The following is a 14,721-nucleotide window of genomic DNA, read 5'->3' on the forward strand; positions in this document are numbered from 1 at the left end:
TAAATAAAATTATAAATTAATAAATCAAAATTAAAATTTATTTTGTGACCGTTATATTGTCTGTTACCACCGTTAAATAAACATTAGATTAGTTATAAACCGTTTTTATCGTTAAACAAATATTTGATTATTTTAACAAATAGTCTAAATTATAATTTAAAAAAAAAGATAAAATTTTATTTTTAAAATAAAACAAGAATAAATCCCAATTATAATTATTTTTTTCTTAATATTGCAAAATGTGTAACGGTTGATGAGGTTACTCCCGAATAAAAGGAGCAAAACGGCGCCGTTGTAAGGTATTTAGATCACGTGAAGCAATAATTGAGACGGAAAGAAAGAAAAAGAAAAAAAAAAAAAAAAAAACGGCGCCGTTTTGGCGAGGAGGCAGTAAAGTAAAAATAGGCCGACTTTGGTTTTGGGTTGCGTGACGTCATCAATCCAGAGGAGGTGGAACTGGGAGCACGTGTATGCACCAGCATTTACGATTTTTAACAGACGAGGGGGGAGATGCCACGTGGGCGCGCTTTATTGGGCCTTTCTTTGGGCGAGGCCCACTTGGGTTTGCAGTGGGCTGGATTTGGACATACTTTTTACCCATCAAATTGGCCGGGCATGTTGAGCAATGATAATGAGAGAGATTTTTGAACCTTTTTAATTGTAATGATAATTTAATATTTAAAAAATAATTAAACTATATTAAAAATATGTTAAAATAGATATGGTTAGTAATTTAATTATCAAACTTTATTTATTTATTGTCTTAACATCCCATAAAAAACTAAATATAATAAAAATAAATAAAACATAAATAAATTAACAATTAAAAATATCACAACATTATAAAGATAAAATCATATGAAAATAACTCCAATTAAAAATTTATTTTACAATAAAGAACTTTAATAAAATATTTCTATAAATGAAATTTAATATAATATTTCTATAAATGGAGTAAAAAAGCACTCATTTACAATAATTAAAAAAAAAGATAATAAATAATATTAAATAGAATAAAAAATCTATTTATAATAATTAAAACAAAATAATAATAATAAATAATAAATAAATAGACTAAAAGCAGTCATGGCAACAAGGCACGTTTTGAACAAGTCACCCCGCCTTTCCCACCCTATTTATCTATATTTATTCTCACTCTAGCAAATAAATAAATAAATAAATAAAATAAGATGGGGTAAAATAGGTTAAAGATGGATATGAGAAATTTTCGTACCCACCTTCATCGGTCCTATTTAAATTTTTCTAATTTTTTTCAAAATATTTAATTTTGTTATAAATAAGTAAAAACTTTAAATAATAAATACTTATCCTCACTCCAGCCAACAAAAAAAATAGCAAATATAAGTTCCACACAAAAAAAAATGATTTTTTAATTATTAAAAGTACATAATAATACAAAAAATTGTTACAAAGAATACATCCTAATACGAAAATAACTTTGATATATTAATTGAGGGAATTTTATATTTATTATATTGATTGAGGAAAGAAAAAGATGGATAAATGATTTAAAATTATTTATAAATAATAATAATAATAATAATAATGCATTAAAGAAATGTGGAAAGAGAAGATTGCCAAAAATATGAAAATAGAATAATTAGATTTTGAAGTAACAAATAATATATTAAAGAAATACATAATGTGTGGGAATGGTTGAAAAAAAGTGTTTTGATGACAATGGAAGTTATCTAACATAAGTAACTTGTCTTTCCACCTTGGCAAAGTAGACTAAGTCAATATGCTGTTGCTCCTAAAAATGAGGTCATTCTCCATTGTTGTAATGACAACCACATGGAGAAAATGAAGAAAGAAATAAATTGTGATTACCCTTGGCCATTCTATAAAAAGGAAAAGCTATTAGGGAAAAGACCACAAGAAATTGAGTAAAAAAAAAAGCAATTATTATCTTAACATATTTCATTACCTTTTGGCTCTTTCATTTTGTCATTGTCCATGGAAGGAAATATGGCTGAGTTAATATCATCTACAAAAGATACCGATGAAAGAGGAGATAGTGAGCACGAGGGTTCCCTATAGCGTATTAGAGTGGCAAATGGAATCCTAACCATAAATTTCAATAACCATGATTGATTTTAAAATATCGTAGTGTTCAAATAGATAGAAATCGAATACCCTCACTTTATCATATAACAATCCATCAAAAATACTTTCAAGAAACCAGAATGCGACTCTCTAAGCAAACTCATTTGAAAAGTGTAATTTCACTCTCATCAACCAACATAAGTGGCAGGCTTCTTATGAGACTACATTAGAACAATGATATGAATGAGTCCATCTATAATTGTTTTTCACATTTTGTTAAATTATCGTTTATTCTCTATTCTCTAACATATAAATGAATTCATATCAATAAAAAGAAATTGTGTGAGAGGGATCAAAGTTAGAAGACCAAAAATATAGCAATCTTTCACATAAAATTGTTGTAACAGAAATCCCTTATCATTTATTGATGAATTTAACAGAGAAAAATTAGGTAAATGCATTATCAAGAACTCCACTCATACCTTTGATGGAGAAGATGATGAAGAATTTTTCTATGGTGTACCTAGTTTATTTTTACCTCTACAAGAAGCTTAAAAGATGATAAAAAAAATAAAAATTTTTAACCTCTTATCCTTTTCATCTGTATTTGGATAGCTTGTTTATCAATATTTTTTCTTTATTCTATTGCAACTTAAATATTTTGAGTCTATTATGAATGAGTGATGTTGAAACAACGAAGAGAATATAGAGGAGTCAACATAAATTACAAAAAAACAATGAGGAAGGAGAAAGTCATGAGCATGATGATTCCCTACAACATCTTTTCTAACAATTAAAATGGCAGTAGGAAAAGTTTGATCAAAGATCACACAATGAGTTAACAAAATGAGACTTCGGCAAGGCATAACTAGGAATTGAGGTATTATTTACAAAACCATAGGTCTATCTTACCAAAACCCCTATTTGCACCTCCACTGATAAAAAAAGTCTTTGCAAGAAAGCTCACCTTTAATGGCTAAAAAGGATGAATCTTTCATAAATATGATTATTTGCTCTTATCATGACAAACCCATATTAGATGAACAAATAGATGAATTAAGGGCTCTAGTTGATTCTATGAGAAGGAAAATAATGTCTCACTTTGTCAACTAGATCGTGCAAGGCATGGTAAGCATCCCTTTTACTAATGACATTTTGGAAGTTTGCATGGCTTCCTAACTTCATCTTCCCAAAATTCCAAATATATGACAAAATGAGAGGCCATATTGGCAAGTTGATGTATTACTGTCAAATCATGATCCTTATGTAAGGAAATATTGGCACAAGTAATGGTCGGTTAGTGATGATTTACTAGGACATTGTCCTCATGGGAACAAAACTGAAGGGACAAGAGTTGTCATGATCCCTCTATAAGTAATAAGAAATATTGCAAGCCTCATTAACTTAACTTTATGATGCCCTTGAGTATGTGTTGCCAAGGGAAAACTAGCTTGGAGGCATAGAGTTGCAAAGACAAACCTAACTCCACCAATTAATATTGCATGTTTTTATGTGCTAACCATGCAACTAGTGATATTTATTCTAAAAGGAGCATAAGATGGGTTAGATACCAACTCTTGAAGAAGGTTAAGGGTTAAGACCTTAGGAATTCAAATAAATAGAGAGTTATGTGTTACAAGATGATTAACAAGAACTAATTGTAGCCAATTGACATCCATATCTAGTAGTGAGGAACTAAAAGTTGGCATACTCAACCTTGAAATAATATTGCCTCACTTGGAAACTAGCATGCTCAAGCTCTATAGAGTTGTTTTGACCTCTAATCCAATATGTTTGATCTTTATAACTTTGTGTTCAACCTTTACACTAGTTCAATCAACCACAATTAATTGAAACCAAAATATGTGCTCTAATGACACATATATCATATGATTTATACAACATAAAGTCTCAAATTACTCAACTCAACATGGATTGGTGTTAAAACCAGAGCTATAGTTGTACCATCTATTTCAAGCTTAATTTTAGAGCAAAAAGATGAAAAAGAATGGAAAGAAAACATCCATTCATAATCAAGCTAGAAAAAAGGGGTTAAACATTAAAAAAATAAGATTTGGGATTTGTGAAGGAAGATGAAAGGCCATCAAATTTAAATAAATTTTCAAATATTGCCATCAAATTTTCAAGAAAATTTCTATATTTGAATGAACTAACCAATGTCACCTCAAGTTTGTAGATGGTTATAGGGGTGAGACCCTCGAAGATAGTTAGCAAAGACCATAAATGGAGCTCATTGGTGCTACTTAATGGATGATAGCTAGTGACAAATGGGTTTGGGCTTTTTGGTCTCTAGTACTAATATTTGTTGGGGTAGTGGTAGCTAATAGGGATTGACAATGCAGCTCATTATTGGTCGATGGTGCTTTTAGGTGGTCGACAATAGTCAATGTTGCTCATTGGTGCTTAGTACAAGGGATAGGTTAGAAATTGGTGCTTTGAAGTTCATATCCATGGTGGTAGCTAGCAACAATAGACCATATTATTATTCAAATGTCAACCATGGCTACCAATAATAAGGGTGTCGTTGGTGATTGATGCTACTCAGCAATAGTTAGTATGAGGAATGGTTTAGTGATTGGTGCTTTGAAGTTCAAATTTGTGGTGTTAGCCGGTAGCAATACACCATAGGGCTCTCTAAAGGTTGGCAATGGTTGTCAAGAGTGATGGTGCTTATCGTCGCCAGCATGGTCCTAACAGAGAATGGTTTTAGGGCTCATTTGAAGTAAAAGTTGGTTTAAGTGGGTAAAGGAATGTGAGATAAGAAAAAAAAATCCATAACATTTTTAATAAGCTTTGAAAAACAAAAAGTCATTGTAGGCTTCAAGAAAGTATCAACATTAACAGAAATGTATATAAGAAGTGTCAGTTTTAGATAATTTCTCATAATATCCTAAATATTAACACATTTTTAGAAGGATCAAGAATAATTTTAGTTTTTGTAGTAGTGTAAACAATATATTTGAATTGATAAAATTTCAATATATACTATTCTCAAAGAGTTCTAATTTCTACAATTTAAATCATAATAATTCTCAACAATTTCACATGATATAAATTCACATACTCATATATCAACTTTGATTTTCAATGAATTTCAGTTTTTGTAAATAACTAACATAGTAATATTATATAACTAATCAATCAATAGTCAATATTCCCAAAGAGTTAAATCATGCATCATTTTACAATTTCTCATTCATTTCTTATTCTATTTTTTCCTTAGCAATAAACTCTTAAGTCAACATAGTTCAACAATAACAACAATATCCCAAATAACATGACTGCTAGAACTACAATTATGAACTAGCAAATTATCATTAATCAATAAACTCACAACATAGAACATCAAATATGAGATTTATTAACAATATTTTTGTTTACAACTAAAATTTCATCACTAATTATGAATCTTATACTATGAAATTGAGATTTTGTCATAAAATAATTTATCATTAAGTTTCTTTTACAAAACTACTTTTTATCACTAAAATTTGTCACTAGGTATTAGAGCTAAAAATTGTTACTCCCGTCACATGATAGGAAATGTTTTGATGATGGAATATATATATATATATAGATTTAATTATTGGTAACTAATATTTAATTTTCGATGATAAATATTTTTCTCACCAATAACGAAATACACATATTTGTGACAAAATTATTTATCCCTAATTTTCAATTTTCAATGGTGAATAATTTTGATCACCAAATCCTTAACTTGTTTTTTCAAATATATTTACTACTTATAATTATTATTTTGTGATAATATAGTTGCATCATGAAAAAAATAAAATTATAAATTATAAAAGCATTTATTTTTTGTCATGATAATACTTAGTCACAAAAAATAGTAATTTCTTTTACATTTTTGTTGATATGCTTTAAAACAAATGTAATTATTTGCGTGTGTGTATATATAAATAAAATGATTTATTATTAAATATTCTATATATATAATTGGTATTAAAGATTTATATGTATATTTCATGATGACTAAATATCAACATAATAACATTTGTTTCTTTGACCTCATAAAAGATAAAACTAAGAAAAAAATTAAAAATTGATTTTCATTTTTGACATAAACAATTTTATTTTTAAATTTAAAATTTTATTTTTTTAGTATTTTTTTAAAGACAATAATGTTTGTATGCAAATAAGAATTCATAATTTTATAAAATTTAATTTGAAATATTTAATATTCCTTTCAATATTTTACTATTTCATTGATATGACTATGAAAAATAATCATAGTTGGAAATAAGTGTAAAAATAGTTATGATGTTGAATTCAATTAAAAGCATAATATTCCTTTTTTGACATCAATTGATATGTAGTTGAGACGACAAAAGGAAATAGTAATAAAGTGAAGTCAAGAGTTTGAACAATGACAATTACAAGAATGCACTAAAATTATTAAATTAGATGAGATGACAAAAGGAAATAGTAATAAAGTGAGAGGTCAAGAGTTTGAACAATGACAATTACAAGTTTGTACTAAAATTATTAAATGGCTAAAATGTTTTTCTCATAAACTTGGGATGAGTGTGTCGGTGGCACCATGATGAAAACTTTTGTCATAAAAAATATTTATTGGATAATAAAATTGTATTATTTTTTATCACAAAATATATGTTTTTAGTGATGAAATGGTAGAATTTAGTTATAAAACTCTGTTATTTTTTGCAGTATAAAATGTTATTATCTAGTGACAATTCCTATTTTGTCACTAATGCTTAATTTTTGTGATAAAATAGAAGATTTGTATATAATGACTATTAGCGACAAGCTTTTTTCTACAAAACTCATGATGAAAAATTTTCGCCATAAGACACTAACATTAATGAAATATTATTTATTTATGATGAACACTTTTGTGATAAAAAAAAAAACTAGTACTTTGTAGTGATTCCAATACATATAGCCCAAAAATATTAATTAATAATAAATCTTTTGACTAACAAATCTGTAATCACACAAATAAATACTATATGCATTATACAAATAAAAAGGGTAGCTTGTAAGAGAATAAAAAAAAAGTAGATTTAGGGAACAAGCCACCCTATATCATTTGACAAACTTGTTAGTTGGATTCAAAATCAAAATTCAGAAAAGTAGTTACTTCAAGTTTTGTAGCAAACCACATAGGTTTAGGCCTTGCTTGGTAACTATTTTAAAAAAATAGTTTTTCAAAATAATTTTTTAAAATAATTTTTGAGAAATGTTTTATGATGTTTTATAGAATAGAAGTTTATTTGAGACTTTAAAATGTTTTTAACTTGTTTTTTTTTTAAATAGTTTTTATATATAATGCTTTATTTTTAATCATTCTACATATTTGTATAATTATTTTTTAAAATAATCATAAAAAAAACAAGTGAAAACACCTTAAAATATCTAAAAAATGTTCTCAGAAAATACCTTATTTTTTATTTTTAATAATAGAAAATACTTCTTTGGTTGTCAAACATGTTTTCCTATTTTTTAATTCTAAAAACCAGAAAATCGTTTTTAAAAACAATTGTCATACAAGGCCTTAAACTTTTACCAATATTAGCTTTTCTTTCATGACATTTTAGTTTCTTTCCTAAATTGTAAGTGAAAAGTGTTTTTTTTTTGCTTTCAAAATCCTCATAAATGTGTATACACACGCGTGTGTGTCCATACTAATTACTATTGCTCTTCCTTTCAATATTTCATATTTAATGTTAAAAACCAAACAAACAACTAACTCTATCTATTCTAGCCAACTTCAACTACATGTCAAGCCCCAACACTTGTTGAGATGTTTTTGTAAGAAAACATTAATTTGCATGCCTATTAGGAACCTTTGACAACATTATAGTGCCAATGAAGTGGTACAAATCATTGATAGCATACCAAATGGACTTGTGGCAATATGAGTTGTGAGAAAGCTTGAATGGTCACATCTAATGTTTATGAAAAATATATAGGCAATAATAAAATATTTACAAAAGGTGGAATGACTAATTACAATTTGGCTAGAATAGTAAGATCAAAATCAACATTATCTACACTATCACAAATAGTAGGTTATTGATGATTTACCATGATAGTGTCTTTATGGAAACTGACTTAAAGGACAAGAAATAGAGTAGTCCCTTAACAAGTAATAAGAAATATTGTAAGAGTTATTAAATAGAATCATACATTGAATCAATAAAAGGAAGAGACAGATTGTTGAGATGGCAAATTAAAAGGATACAAGAATGAGAAGGATAAAATGGAATAAAATAAAATAAAAATGTGTCAAGATAAGGAGAAAGACAAATTAATCATGGACAACATACATAAAAAAAACCATAAGATGAAAAAAACAAAAACATCTACTTAGCCAAAAGTCATGGCAAAATATATATCTTATATTGTATTTATACAATAGAGATACAAGGCAAGATGACAAAAGGCGTCGAGGACCGGGGATAAGGTCGCTCGAATGAAAGTTAATAAACTAAAAGGATAAGCAAAAGAAAAATGAGGGACAAATTGTCAACGACAAAGTCAAATGACAAGAAATGGAAAAGGAATTACAAGAGATATTATTTTACCAAAAATATAGAAGAAGATATGTCTTGATATTCACCTATAGATACAAGTTTTGTGATTTGGCACCAATCCACCTTTACCAAACCCACTTTTACCCTTTTCAATTCATGTTATCATTTATTATTTGAAATTATCCTAATGGCCCAACCTCTAAACAATAATTTTTCTAAATAAAAGTTTATGAATATTTTCTCATTAGAAAAAAAAGATAATATAGATAGCATGGGTATCCTAAATAAATAGTTTCATATTTAATTCTATTAGCATAGCTAAGAGTAAGCTTAATTTCCTTACCAATATAATAGTAAAAATGACACAATCTGAATGATAAATCCAACTAGGAAGGTCTCTATTTGAAGCTCATTTTCTAATATTTGTTGCAAATAAAGGGTTATGTAGTTGATTTTGTTAGCAAATTCAACAAAGTTTGAATTAAGGTTAATTTAAATAAAAACAAAAAATGAAAGAAGATAATAGAATCAAAGTTAAAAAATAAAAATAAAGCTTCCTAGTGCCCCAACAGTTGTGTTTACATATAGGGAGAAGACTTAGAGCACCCTTGGGAGTGTTGTTATAGAAAAAATTACAATTGCGAAGGAACATAATGGGAAGGAACATGAAATCGAGATGGTCATTTTGAGAGTGATGGGATTGCACGAGAGAAACTAAATTTGCAAATAATGAGAGAGATCAGAAAGAAAAAAAAAAAGGGAGTAAAGGAAACCATTTTTTCCCTCAACCATCTCTTTTTAGAGTTTAAGGATAGAAATTTGAATCTCCAATTTCAATGGCTCTCCATAAATGTTTGATACAATACCAATATAGTACCATAGAATTCAACTTAACTTTATAAGGGGAAATAAAACTAGATCTATGATCCTTAATTCAATAAGGTATCATTAGGTCATGTAAACATTAACAATATTAATATAACCCGCCTTTTAAAATTGATTTAAAAAATATTACATTAATATCACCATTAAGAATGATTTTAAAGAAAAGTGATGTATTTGTTGACTTACTCTTAGGCCATTCAAAATCCCATTTAGGAGAAGCCTTATGTACTTTGGCCTCTACTATCTCTCCATATGCCGATAGGGCATATGCCATATATGTCATGTAAAGCTGTTATTCATTCCCAATATGAGTAATCTCCAACATGTTGCAATAGACACTTCATCTTTTAATTTTAATTTTTAAGCCCTATTTGGATCAACTTATAAAAAGGCATAAACTTTTTTTTTTTTTTTTTGTAAAACTTAATAAGAATTTTTACATTCATTTGACTAATTTTCTTCAAAGAATTCATAACTTTAAAATGAATTTAATATGAAAACCAATAAAATATTGGTTCTTATAGAAGCTCTACTTTGGTTTATGCAATAAGTTCTTTTATGCTTAGCAAACCATTTTTTTTTCAAGTTCAATAGAAGAAATTCAATTTCCAAGCCCAATGACTCTCTATAAATGTTCAATACAATATCAATCTAATACTATGAGATTCTCTTAACTTTATAAGAGGAAATAAAACTAAATTTACGATCCCTAATCCAATAGGGTATTTGGTCTTGTAAACATTAACAATATCAATATAACCCACATTCTAAAGTTGGGTTAAAGAATATTACATTAATATCATCATTAAGAATTATTTTAAAGATAATTGATTTATGTGGTGCCCTACTCTTGTGATTGAAAAAAGAGTTTAATATGAAAGTTAAAAAAATATTGCTTCTTGTAGAAGCTTTACTTTAACTTATGTAACAAGTTCTTTCATAGTCTTAGTTTTAGCTTCCGATCAAACCCAACAATAGAAAATTACCTCAAATGAGACCTTATAGTTTAACGATAAAAATTATTTCTTCAAGAAGAAAACCATTTTCCATTTGAACTCAAATGGAGAAAGGTACTTGAGATTGAAGACCTTCAAATTGGCACTCAATGGTGAAGTGAGAAATGGAGGAAAATCATGGTTTGGGTCCACAATTGGACTTAAAATGAAGAAAATTTGGGGGTAAAGCCATTGGAAAAGTGTCTAAATCAAGCTGGTTGGAGACTAGTTGGCAAATATTTGGCCACAAGGCAAAATCATATGTCAGGAACCGGATTTTCCGCAAAAAGGATCTCAAAGAAATGATAATTATTACATCCAAAATGTTGTTGAAACTTGTGGCTTCATTGTCCAAACGTCTCATACAAAACATACGAGGTCGAGAAAAAGAATTTTTTTTTTCCACATGATTTTCAGCATTTTTTGACTTTGTTTTGATTCCATTATCAATATGGTAAGGACAGAAAATAAGAACTAATATAATTGGTTTCATGCTTTTGGTTGTGGTTTCCATGATTTATGAACTATTATTGCTAGTTAATATTGTTATTGGCCTATCATCATGGACCACAAATTCATGGAACCAAATTTCTAGATGGATGAATGAATGATTTAGGGGATTCTATCATATAAAATATATTTGAGCTCATGACTTATTTCAAAAGGTGTTTATTATTATGGTAGAAGATAATCCTCAAAATCATATCATATGATAAAAAAATATATTTGAAAAAATAATTACATAATATTTGAAATTCCAATAATTAAAGTTACGATATTTAGAATGTTAGAATTCAGATCAATTTCTTTTTCATTTGTTATTATATTTGGATTATTCATTAGAAACATAAAGAAAAACAAGAGTTCATTTTCAAGATTCTCCAATAATGGATTGAGATTTAGGTGGGAAAGCATGATGCTTGGTGCAACTACTTTATGATGAATAAGTCCATCACATCTGTAAACGACATTCCTTTGAAAATCTCTCAAATAAAGGATAGACACCTCTCTGATTCTCCCTTTCTGTCTTGACCATAAAATCGTATACTGGAATGAATGTAACTAGTTCAATTCATATTAGGGTGACTCTTTTTTAAAACATCAAATTGATATTTATTGATAAATGGTTGATATTGTATGGATAAAGGTATAAGAAAAACAAATAGGACTTGAATGAAAAACAATAAGAATGACCTTCAATGTTACGCTAGCATTATAAAAAAGACTTGATTCTCGGGGTAAATTAAAAGACGATGGGAAAAAATCAAAGTTAAGGAAGAGAATCAATTGATGTGACCACGTGAAAATTCCTATCAGAATAGAAGATCCTCACTCATAACCAAATCAAAATATGGCTACAATAATCAAACCCCTTGCTCTGCTTCTATTAAGTGCTTGTAGCAATTAAATTGTAGGTGGAGTGTCACCAAGCCCTGTAGATATGATTGTGAACCCAACCCACATCACAAACCCCTAGTCCCACCACCACCACCATTTCCACCTCCAACCACCAAGTTATCATGCACAAACATCTCCCAAAATCATCAACATTTGGACAAAACAAACAAATAATCATATTCTATTTCATCTACTAAATAAATATTACCCAAAGGAAGCTAACCCATGATACAATTTTGAGGCCTTTATGGAGTTTTTCCTCCCATGAATAGGAAAAAAAATTAACTCCTAGTTGCTCTGTACGGATAATAGAAGACGATACAATATTGACATAAATATAGAGAGAGAAAGAGAGGGAGAGAGAGAGAGAGAGGGAGAGGGAGAGAGCTAGTGCCCCTTATTTCTCTTCGCAACATGCTGAGGCTTTCAAGAAATGAGCCTTTGCCCACTTACTGGGATCTCCAGTACTTGGCCATCTCAAATCCATTCTTGCTATAGTGATAGTCCTCAATAGTTTGTTCAATTTCTTTCTGTGTGTTCATGACAAAAGGGCCATACTGGACAACAGGTTCGTTCAGAGGCTGGCCTCCAATGAGCACAAATCTCAGCGGTTTGGATGACTTGTTCCACGCGCTCAGGCCGTCACCAGGGCCTAAAACCAAGACATGGTGAGCGGTCACTGGAGATGAGTTCACTACCCCGAATACTCCTTCCCCTTCAACTATGTACACAAAGGAGTTCCATGATTCTGGAATGCTTTGATGCATTTGGGCCCTTGGTTTTAGAGTAAAATCAAGATACATTGTTGGAGTTCTGGTGTAAACTGGGGACCGGACTCCCATTGATTCTCCTGCTATGACCCGGACTTCAACGCCATCTTTCTCTGCTCTTTTGATGTCCTCACTCGGCAATTCTTGGTAATTTGGTTCAATCCTGAATTGAGGAAATGTGAATTCTTCACAAAGTGGCATAACATAAAGGTATGCACCAAAATTATTTTGAAGAAAACTGTAGATTTCATCATAATTGTGATTGGAATTTGTGTTGAGAGATCCTTACATTTTGTCTTTGGATGCTAGATTGATCCAAAGCTGCAAGCCCTTTTGGGTTCCTTCATCTGCAGGCATTTCAGAGTGGATTATGCCTCTGCCTGCAGTCATCCACTGCACAGAATCAACATGTTAGAGAAAGGATTTACACATCAAAATGATCAAATCTTGGTTCCACTGATCCAATTCTTTACCTGCACATCCCCTGTTCGGATTGTGCCCTTATGGCCTGCAAAATCTTGATGAGTGAAAGCTCCCTGAAATTCAAAAAACCCTAAGATCAGTTGCATTCAATTCAACCATCTCAACCATCTCACAATCATGTTCTCAAACAGGTATTGAGCCCAGCAAAAAAAAAAAAAGGTGGGGGTGGAAATTAAGGGTACCTGCAGCATGTATGTAACAGTCTCAAAGCCTGAAAAACATATAGTTGACATGAGAACCAAAGAAAATGAAGATTGATGAAAGATTTCAATCCACCATGATAATTAAATTCAAGGAACAAAATTGAAATTGATGGGAAAGGTTCAAGAACCTCTGTGTGGATGATCCGGAAAACCAGCAGGCGGTGCAACTGAAACATCAAACAGCAAAGAAATTTTTAATTACAAATCAATAAAATCCTCTGTTTGGTTAATGAGAAAATCTTTTATAAAACAAATCAAATTTTCATTTTTCTTTTCTTCTCCACAGCCACCAAATGGAAGGTAACGGTAATCCACAAATAAATCAATGCCAAAGTGGGTGTAAATTTTCAATAGAGCATACCTGCGAACTCATCCAACATGAGAAAAGGATCCAGGTTTTTCAATTCACTCCTGAAAGTCAACAAACCCAGCAATCAAAATCCACAAACAATTCAACACCCAGATGGAAAAAATCTCAAGAAAACAAAGACCCATGAATCAAAATTGCCAAAAAAAACAAACACATACTAATAAAAAAAAATATTAAGAACAAACCTTCCAATGCTCCTCCTAACAACAGCACCCTCACCCTCACGTTGAGGCTTGGCCAAGACCTTCTTGACCACCAACCTTGGCTGATCAAAACCAGAGGAATGATCTGATCCAGACATGATTTTCCTCACGAAACAAGAAACTCTGCTTGGTTGGTATTGATTCAATAGCAGTAACCCGTAGTTTACAGCTCTCATACAAGTGTATTCCTTGTGTTTCTTTTGTTGTAGATGGCTATGTTTCCAACTGCGTATGCCTATATATATATATAGAAGACAAGTTGGAAAATGGAGAAAGACAGAGAGGCAGAGAGAGAGAGAGCGAGGAATATGAATAGAGGTGAGGGGGGTTGGTTGGGGCCTGACACAAGGGACTTGGGAGTTGGAGGCGTGGGGATGAATGGAGCCCACATTGGTTCTATCTGGACCAATGATGATGCTGATGTCAAGCTCATGTCACCATGATGGTGGCTTTGCCCTTCTGTTAAAAAATCTCCCTACAAAGTCAAGATCTGCATCTTGGGCAGTCATCGATTGCCCGCCTTTCATACCCGAATTGGTTCTGGATTTGGTTAATTTCAAGGAAAAATTAGTTCAAAAGGAAAGTGAAGGAAAATCCTAGGCTAGGTTAGGGTTTGGTTGTTACTTGTTTAAACCCTAATTTGGAATCAAATCTTCTTAAACAAATTCAATTTTTGAGTGTAATATTTGTGAGATCATCTTCTATTTATGATAGAAAATGTTTCTATTTTAATGAAAAAAAAATTAAGTTGTAATTTTTAAAAAATATATATATTTTTTAATTTTATATTTTTCAAAACTCCATC

The 14,721-nt window shown here is 30.1% G+C and overlaps 1 protein-coding gene across 1 annotated transcript; it reads right to left on the reverse strand.

Moving 5' to 3' along the window:
• Positions 1–12,039: 12,039 nt before the first annotated feature.
• Positions 12,040–14,257, reverse strand: LOC100254895 (pirin-like protein). The gene is made up of 7 exons (XM_002268262.5): positions 13,899–14,257; positions 13,705–13,754; positions 13,472–13,510; positions 13,323–13,351; positions 13,131–13,193; positions 12,947–13,050; positions 12,040–12,820 (listed from the first exon to the last, which is right to left on the reverse strand). The coding sequence occupies exons 1-7, from the start codon at positions 14,090–14,092 to the stop codon at positions 12,337–12,339; spliced, it is 963 nt and encodes a 320-aa protein (XP_002268298.1). The 5' UTR covers positions 14,093–14,257; the 3' UTR covers positions 12,040–12,336.
• Positions 14,258–14,721: the final 464 nt, after the last annotated feature.

This window comes from Vitis vinifera, chromosome 5 (assembly GCF_030704535.1).
Source record: "Vitis vinifera cultivar Pinot Noir 40024 chromosome 5, ASM3070453v1".
Classification (NCBI taxonomy): Eukaryota; Viridiplantae; Streptophyta; class Magnoliopsida; order Vitales; family Vitaceae; genus Vitis; species Vitis vinifera.